Source organism: Aegilops tauschii, chromosome 2, assembly GCF_002575655.3.
Source record: "Aegilops tauschii subsp. strangulata cultivar AL8/78 chromosome 2, Aet v6.0, whole genome shotgun sequence".
In the NCBI taxonomy this organism is placed as follows: domain Eukaryota; kingdom Viridiplantae; phylum Streptophyta; class Magnoliopsida; order Poales; family Poaceae; genus Aegilops; species Aegilops tauschii.
In genome coordinates, this window is record NC_053036.3 from 646,229,825 (window position 1) to 646,239,565 (window position 9,741).

General features: G+C 46.8%; 1 protein-coding gene across 1 annotated transcript; it reads right to left on the bottom strand.

Annotated features, from left to right (window-relative positions):
• Positions 1-269: 269 nt before the first annotated feature.
• Positions 270-1,959, bottom strand: LOC109745170 (uncharacterized). Its single transcript, XM_020304308.4, has 3 exons — positions 1,243-1,959; positions 937-1,122; positions 270-829 (listed from the first exon to the last, which is right to left on the bottom strand). The coding sequence occupies exons 1-3, from the start codon at positions 1,771-1,773 to the stop codon at positions 527-529; spliced, it is 1,020 nt and encodes a 339-aa protein (XP_020159897.1). The 5' UTR covers positions 1,774-1,959; the 3' UTR covers positions 270-526.
• Positions 1,960-9,741: the final 7,782 nt, after the last annotated feature.

Consider the following 9,741-nt stretch of genomic DNA (forward strand, 5'->3'; position numbering starts at 1 on the left):
TCAATCTTCAAGAGCAATCACTAGCATTTTTGGTTAACAAACACGATGTTGCTCGTGGAGCAACAAGTTTTTGTTTCTTGATGACTACAAATGGAGCAACAACTTGTTGGATAGAAAAGGAGGAAAAACTCGCAACAAATAGCAGTGGCATGGCCTCATGTCATTTGGTTTGCTTTGCATTGGCAAACAACGCATTTTTCTTCGAGGGATTGGCAAACAGCACATATAATTACAAGAACAAATAAGTACTAAGGATCAACGCAACGCCGAAAAGAATCACTCCACTGAGTAGTTGGTCCATCACTGTCACAGCCACCACGGCGATACAAAACCTAATAATTTATAGTGGCAACATATATATATATATAGATACACAAAAAGAAGAGGAGCGAGGCCATACGTGAGAAAAATGCACAGAGCAAAAGAAGAAGAACAACAATTTACTCATCAACCGATCAACCAATTGATCCGATTACTCAATCAACCGATCAATCAACCAACCATGGACGGATCATGAGTGAGCAAATCATGAGTATTTGCAGGCCTTCTCCAGCGAGACGGGCTTGTTGAGCTTGTAGGGGTTCATCACCACCTTGCACTCCACCTCCTTGGTGAACCGGGGCTTCACCAGCGCCCCCAGCACGTACGCCTGCGACCGCACCGTCGTCCGCAGCACCATCGGCACCGGGATCACCTTGCCGGCGCCGCCCTTGCCCCCCGCCGGCTGCGCCATCAGCGTCGGCCCGCTGCCGTACAGCGGCACCTTGTTCCCCTTCACGTTCACGCTCGCCGTCCGCCGCCCGCTCCGCCCCTGGTAGAACTTCTTGAGCTGCAATGCAATGGCGTCTTTGGTTAGTCTCGTTCCTGGATCTGAATCTGACGGACGGACCTCCAGATCCAGTTGATGCAAGGGGAAGAAAGAGATAGAAGGCTTACGTCTCCGGCGGCGAGGTTGAGCTGGGAGTAGGAGAGCGTGAAGGGGTCGGCGGTGACGTGGATGCCGAAGAAGGTGCCGGTGTTCTTGTAGGTGAACTTGACGGTGGCGTTGGTGGTGGCCATGTCCGTCGGCACCAGCGACGCGTCCGTGCCCGCCTGGATGATGAAGTTCTCGAACGTGATGCTCTGTTTTTCCACCAGAATCATTCGTCAGCTCCAGATCCAAGCGCATCAAGCAAGCACGAGCAAGAACTCGTGGCCATGGATCGACCAAGCAAGCAAGCAAGAAGAGAGAAAGAAAGGTACCTTCATGGCGATCTGCGGCTTCTGGGAGCGGCTGGCGCCCCAGAGCACGAGGGCGAAGAAGGTGAAGAGCACCGCGAAGCCGCCGACGAAGATGAGGCAGTACTTGCAGCGCTTGGGCATGGGGCGGCGCTGGTCCTCCTCGTCGAGCAGCCCCTCCTCCTCGATGACCCCGATCTCCTGCCACCCCTTGCCCGGCGGCGCGCCCTTGCGGCCAGCCGACTTGTCCTTGTGGTGGGCGCCGCCGCGGGAGAAGCGGCTGGAGGAGGAGTCGCGGCCGACGGAGGAGTGGGAGTGGCGGGGCGAGGCCATGGGGCTGAGCGCGGGCGTGGAGTGCACCGACGTGGCCCCCTTGGTGGTGGTCTCCCCGTCGTGCGAGTCCCGCGACGGGCTCTGCACGTAGTACACCGAGCCGCGCATCACCCCCCCGCCGCCCCCGCCCGAGCCGGCGTTGTTGGCGGCCGCCCGCGGCGGGGAGCGCGCCGGGGAGGAGGGCGCCAGGCTCGTCACCTCCGAGTCCGTCTTGGCGTGCATCCTGGCGTCCCTCCGGCGCTCTGCTGCTGCTTGGGTCTGCTTGCTTGAGCGGAGCGGAGCAGAGTGGCGAGCAGGGGAGGAGGGAGGGAGGAGGAGATGGGGTGAGCTCGCTTTGATGTGGGTGGCGGAGCTGCACGGCAGCTCACTAAAGAAAAGGGGAGTGCGAGCGAGCGCGGTAGTTGGATGAAACCGTCGGTGCAGTGGACTTACTGAGCTCGTGGTGCGTTGAGGCTTCACTTTCACTCACTTAATCTATGATTAGAGAAAGCGAGAGGAGGTTAGGGATTGATTGATACTCCGTAGAAAATTGGTTTATGGTAGGTGCATGTGATGTGAGAGGGAAAGAGATTGGGGGAGGCCATGTGGGAGTCTGGGGGAGGATTCGTCGGTTGCGGCGCGAGGAGGAAGAGGACGGGACAGGGGATGCGGGGCTGGCATTGGAGGTGGACGGACGACACCGACGCCCAATTGCGTGCGCACCAGCTCAGCTCACTCACGCGTAGACAGCGGCTGCCTGTCTCCTTCCATGCAGATGTATCTCTCCCAACGCTCACTCCACTGTTCACCGCTCTGGCCCGGTCCTGAACAATCTGAGGGTGACATGGCAAGTACCATGCGTGCGCACCAGCTCACTCACGCGCAGCCCGTCGGTACACAGCGGCTGCCTGTCTCCTTCCATGCAGATGCCGGTGCTGCTCTCTCACTCACTCCACTGTTCACCGCCTCTGGCCCGGGCCTGAACAATCTGAGGTTGACATGGCAAGTGCTTTGCTGCTCGCATCCTTGATCCCTTCTGCTGGTTCCTATTGAAACCTTGCAGAATCACCAACACCGAGCCAGCACGCACGCACGCACGCACACACAAAAGATAAACACCGGAGCATTTTGCTACCGTATTTCCTACTCATTTTGGACATGACATTTCTTCAAATAAGTGTCGCTGATTTAGTACAACTTTGTAGTAAACAACAACACTTAATCTAGAACGGAGGGAGTGCATGATAACAATAGTGCCATCAATTCGGAGTTGGGCATCACAGAGAGCTGAAATGAACCGACACAGTCTGTTGTGGAGGAGCATGGCATGGCCGTCCAGAGAGTATATTTGATCCAGCCAACACCAACCACCACATGGAACATGTGTATGAGCTTAATAATTCTAGTGCAGAATTACCTAGGGAGTTGGTTGGTGCTGGTGCTACGACCACCCAGCAAGCATTCCAGATGAACGAATGGAAAAAGAACGGCCACAACACCTACCGGAAAGAAAAGCATTCCACAACTCCTTGGTGCAGGAAGATACAAGATGCCACCAACAAGGATGGAATCTCCAGCTCCACAAGCAACCATTGCAAGGCCTCCCTCCTGCATCTGCATATATACCTACGCCGTGTGTGTCCAAGAGGGTGCCATGGAGAAATCATACAAGTGACATACTATATGTGCTTAGCTTAGTAAGTACTCCCTCTTGTAAACTAATATAAGAGCGTTTAGATCACTCCTATAAAGTAGGAGGCTCTGTAGCTCACTTTGCACCCGTCCTCGTGAGATCGGGCTGCACCCATGCCATCATTGCTCTCTCTCCTCGCTCGCCTGGCATGCATCTATATATGCCTCAGTAGCTATGAACGTTCAAGTGAGTGCCCTCCGCCCCCGGACCTAAATCTAATAGACAGGGCACTACTTCGCCCCCGGAAGGGCAGAACTACAAACCCAATTGAGTCAAGCCCCTTGTTCCAAGTGTCTCAACTGCACAATAGTTTGTGTCGGTACTTGAAGAAAAAACACATTAGTCGCTATTCTAGACCATTGCATCTTCATCCTACGGACACCGTAGCCTGCCCACGCTTCTATTTCTTCCTTTCCTAGGCCGCCAATTGATGCCGGGCGGATTGTTTGCTCCCGAACTTCGTGGTCTTCCGTTTGCGCCTCGCCTCCACGCCATCCCCTCCTTAAACCGCCTCCCACCACTGTGTTGCCGCTGCCCGGGTCATCCCTCTAAAACCCATCTCCGCATCTCATGTCTTTTAACCGCACCCGTCAATCCTCTTCCTTGTCTTCTCTGACGACGTCTCGCAGCGACGCCCCCATTTCCAAAGAGGTCCTGGTTCGGACTCGCCGGGGTCGACAATCCTCACTGCCGGTCGTCACGTCACCCCCGTCTTCGATCTTGCTCAAAATCGACTGACTGACATGGGAAAAAAAACTCAGGCACCTAATGGTTGGCAAAACGGCACAAGTAAACATCATGATCTCAGTGTGTATGGTGGAGCATTTTTGCTACCATGTTTGGTACTCATGGTGGATGCATGCACGGTTGACCAGCAACAACCAGTCAGGACTAGCATGGTTTCAGACTTGAGAATGGGTTTTAGACTTAGAGGAGCCGGATACGAGCAACCACCACCGCATGGAACATGTGTCCTTAGTATTACTACCACACAAAGAATTACAGAGTTGGCAGCTATCACCATCGAGCACTACACAAGAATATATATAAGGAAATGAAAAGGCAGAATAAAATAAAAGAAACGAGAGAGCGCATTGCACTCTCAGCCACGTTGTCCAGCTGATTGATTGGTTTTTCTTGTCTTTCCACATGCAACCACGCAAGGCCTCGTGCCACCAGAACCATTCCTGCCACTGCCAACACACCCACAGCATACTGCACCTGATCTTTCCCTGCCTTGACAAAAACTCACGCTACTATGCCCACCTGTCTGTCGGCAAAAATGATACGTACGTTCACGGACAATCAAATATGGATTGGTCTTGCAGAAAACCCTCCCACCAATTACCTCATCCCCTTAATTTTCACTTGTGGGCCACTCTCCCCCTAATCTCCAATCATAATTCATCCGTAACCACAGTCTTTAGAGCATCTACAACTGTACCCTCAAATGCCTCGGGCAGGCCGCCCGGTCACGATTTTTTGACCTAGACGGGCCTCTCAAACGGCCCTCAAACGCCCAGGCTAACCGACACCCCCCACCAGCCCAAATATGGGGCGGATATGGGGGCGTCTGGGCACGCTCGCCACGTCGGACCCGACAACCCAACCCCACTCCAATTTGCACCAAATCCACCAAACCTTTCCTCCTCCTCCCGCCGCCCTCCAACCATTCCCGCACCCGGACCCTCGCCGTCCTCCACCCTTGCTCCCAATCCTCACCTCCGGTCCCAATCCACCGCCGGAGATGTCCTCCAGCCCGAGCCACACCGCCGCGACGGAGACGCAGTCCGCCTCGTCTGTGGGAGACGCGGTGTCATCGACAGCGACTTGCATGGCGGAGAACGTCGCCCGCAAGTTGCGGCAACGCCGACAGCAAGAGAGGGAGCGGCAGCGGCGCAGGGAGGTTCGGACGTGGTGGAGCTGCTGTCTCCTACGCCACGCCCGGATCCCCGCACCCCTTCCGTCTGAGCGCCTACGCGGATTACGCTGTCTGCCCCCTTTGGGACACAGGATGATGCGAGCGCCGGCTGGGCCATTCCGGAGAGCTTTCCGCCCACGCAAATGCCGGCAGTCGACATGTGTGACTCGCCGCAGCTCGTTCGGGCGCGGATGAGCACGGGCTCCGGCAGTGCCTGGGCTGCCCTCAACATGTTCGACGGAATGACCGAACAAGAGTCGGTACGTTTTCTTTACTCTTGTCCGATCATATTTTAGCATAGACCACTAGTTCATTTGCTCATGATGAATGCTTGCAAATTTGAATCATGTAGGAGGCATTCTTGTCGAACATGATCAATGATAATGAAGAACCGACCGAAATGGAGTATGAATTGAAGGCCACCACCGCATTTGAAGTTGGGAGAACATCCGATCTCAATCCAAGCAAGAAAAAGAAGACCAGGACGTCGAAGGCAAGAGGTCCGGCATTCTCAAGATTTGAGGACATTTTGTTGGTCAAAGTTTGGTTGGCCACAATGATGGACCCAAATATGCGGCACCGAGCAAAAGGGGAACACCTATTGGACGAAGATTTTAAAGGAGTACCACGAGCAAAAGGAGTATAGGGAGCCGCATCCTATCGTGACCACTCGCAATATGACATTCATACAGTTTGTATCGTATGATCGACGTGCATGGATTGCATGGATTTAAGGATCGGAATTTACGGTATGTGGATGTGCGGCGCAACATTTGAGGGGTGCCCGGCCAGTGCCCGCGGACGTGTCCGGACGCGTCCGCGGGTTTTGGAAGGGCCGGATTTGACAAGTCGGGCTGTAGATGCTCTTAGAGGGAGAAAGCGCGAGGAAAGAGAGAGCGCGCGCTTTTGAGAGAGATGGTGTTGTGTTGCATGTCAGAGATTTAATGAGAGAGAGACAGCTCGTGAGAGATATTCGTGCTGTGTGCATGCATGGGGAAAAAAATATACAAATGAGAAAGACCTCGTGAGAGAAACTGTGTTGTGTATGCATGGCATAGAAATTTAATGAGAGAGAGAGAGTGAAGAGTGAGACGGCCTTCGTGCTTTGACCTTTGCAGTTCACATGCGGGCAGAACAAGTAGTTCGGTCCCATCACTTGCTACAGTATAAATACAATCTAGATGCAATGAGAAATAACGCTGGCATAGAGCAAATGACCAAGAAAAATGTTTTCCAAAAACTACAAAAATAATGACAAAATTTACACATAAATTGCACTTTTTATAATGCGCAATAATAAGCATATACTACTCCTTAAATAGTAATTGCTAAGACGAAATGAATTAGTAGCATTGGTATTACCCTTAAATAAGATACACATATGTCTGCACATCTTTTATCCTGGTGGTCATAATAAATAGAACAGTTCTTGATTCTGTATTGGATTGTCTTTCCGTGATGAATAAATTATGTGAGAGGAAAGATAATACAGTTTTTTCATGGTAGGTTATGAAAGTGTTGTTCAGAGAACGTGCACTTGAGAAATTGTGAATTAGAAAAATATCTTCCAATTGTACTCTCCATCATTTACTAGAACATGGAACAACCTTTTTTTTGTCTATACCCTTTGCTAGACTAAAACCGTTGCCGATTGAAACTTGGAAATATGTTTCAGATGTTGCCCGTGCATTTGCGCGGGCCACTTTGCTAGTTTTTGCAAAAAATAAGTTTGCTGAGAAGGAATGAATCGGTGGCATTCATATTCCCTTAAAGCAGAAAGAAAATTAATAAAAAAAATCTAGTTTTCTAAGGTAGAATGAATTGATGGTATTGCTATTACTCAAAAAAAAACAATGACCAAATTTGCAAACAATTTACATATGATTTTTTATAATATGCAAGTATAAGCATATCATAATAGAATTTTGGCAAAAAAAAGTTTCCTATGAAAGAATTAATTAATGGCATTGGTATTATCCTTAGAGAAGAAACAAAATAAATAAAAACTAAAGAAATCAAAAAATGACATTTTCTAAGGAAGAATGAATTAGTGCCATTGATATTACCCTTTAAAAGAAAGAGAAAAAAAAGTAAAACAAACATTAACAAAATTTGCGCACAATTTACACAAAAATCGCGCTTTTGTACAATATGCAAGAACAAACATAAATAGTAGAATTTTCACACAAACAGATAAGTTTCATAAGAAAGTGAATTACTAGCATTGGTATAACCATTAAATAAAAAAATATAAAATATAAAATAAAATCAAAATAATAAAGTACTTCTAAGAAAGAATGAATTATTGGCTTTGGTATTACCCTTTTAGAAGAAAAATTGAAATAATAACTAAAACAAAATCGGAATAATGAAGTTGTCTAAGAAAGAATGTATTAGTGGCATTGGTATTACCATTTAAGAAAAATTAAAATGAAAAAAATTACACACAACTTACAAACAAATTGCACTTTTTTATGAGATGGAAGAATACACATACAATAATGGAATTTTAAAAAAATGAAGTTTCTAAGAAGGAATGCATTTAGTCCTTAAAGGAAAAAATTAAAATGAAACAAAAACGAAAATAAAAATAAAGTAATGAAGTTTCTTAAGAAATAATGAATTGGGGGCATTGGTGTTACACGTTAAGAAGAAAGAAAATGAAAAGAAACAAAAATAAAATTTGCACGAATTTTACACCAAAATTGCAATTTTTCTAATATTCAAGACTAAACATATAATAGTAAAATTTTGGCAAAAAAAAGGTTTCCTAATAATGAATTAATTAATGGCATTGGTATCAACCTTAAAGAAGAAAGAAAATAAAACAAAACCATAATCAAAATAATGAAAATTTTATGTTAGAATAAATTAGTGGTATTGTTATTATTCTTAAGAAGAAAGAACATAAAAAGAAAAACTTGCACACAACTTTGCACTTTTAAATATGTAAGACATAAACATTTAATAGTGTAATTTTTACATTCTAATCTAATTTATACACATGTTATATAGTACTTACATGTATAAATTTTTACACCCACCCAACATCCTAGAAAATACCCATAAAATAGGCTAAGAAAAAGAAAAAAAAGAAAAAAAAGAAAAAGAAAAGAGGCATGCAAACAGAAGAAAAATAAGAAGCATGTCAGCCCATAAGCTGGCCACAGGAAACACGAAATGGGCTTCAACCCAATAAGAAATCAACTGACCCAAACAGTGGTCAGTCAAAAATTGCAGCCCAAAACTTGACAACAAACACAATAGGAAAAAAACAAAAATACACGACTCCTAAAGCAGTAATCAATGGCTTAAAATCGACTGCCCCAAATTTATTTTCCTAGGCGACTTACATATAGCTAACTGATTTTAATAACTACAAAGTTGCAATTTTAGGCAAAAGCGAAATAAAAATGTGTGCCTAACAATTGCAAAGGTGAGTCAAGTTTCTAGCAAGGATGGTGACAATAATATGTAGAAACTAAAACAACACAATATGATATAGCAAGTGATGAACAATAAGTGACCACAAGTAAGGAGCTAGTGTTAGGGATAGCCGAAACTCCGGAGACAAGGATGTATCCCATTGTTCACTTTCTTGGAGGGAAGCTAGTCACCGTTTGATGGATTTGTGTTACCACGAAGGCTCACCCTATTTTCCTTGATATACACAATGAATGTGATTTACAACCACTAGTGGTAGACCATGAGGTGACCTCCAAACCTTCACAAACATTTTGCGGTCAATCACAACAGTCGATCCTCACCAGAGTAGCCACTACCGCCTAACAGTCTTCAACCTTCAAGAGTAACAAGATGCATCACGAAAACAAGGGAGAGTGAGCTTTGCTTTGGTGAATGTGTAGATTGGTCACTTCCTCACTCCCCAAATGATCAAGATCTTTGGGTGGCCAGGGAGGGAGATCTCCAAGAAATCAAGTTCTAACAATCAATGAGAGAGAAATGGGGCCGTCAAGTTCTTCGTGAGGAAGAAGAAGACTATTTATAGCCTTAGCTAAAATTCAACCATTACCATGTGTATTCTGCGACCCTGGAAGTTCCGCCAGGTTCTGGGCAAGTTTCGGGATTTCCAGAGAGTTGAAACAAATGTGTAACTGCTTTGGATGCCCTGGAAGTTGGCCAGACCCAGCCACAAAAGTTCTAGCCCCTGGATGTTTCGGGCACCCCGAAAGTTCCAGCCACTGGAAGCTCCGGACATGTTTCGTACAGGTTCTGAGATTTCTAGAGAGTTTGCAAAAAAAAATTGCAACCTTTCTGACCTCCCCGATACCTGGCCGAACCTTGCCCCAAAAGTTTTGGGGTAACCAGAAATATGGTACAAATGGGATTTAGAGCTCCTCTCCTTGGTGAAATGAGTATGGTTCCATTGTGTAATTTTTAGGTGTATGTCAAGCTAATTCCCACTGTGTTTTCAAGGTGCATCACCTCAGTTGTCCTATGAACTCAAATATGAAAAGTAAAACCTGCATACGCTTTTTTTCATTTTGCAATCGAGGGAGATCTAAACATCCTTGCTTCCTTCCGTGATGTGACGGTACTGTTTATAGGCTTAAGCATGCGCTTAGATCAATAAGAT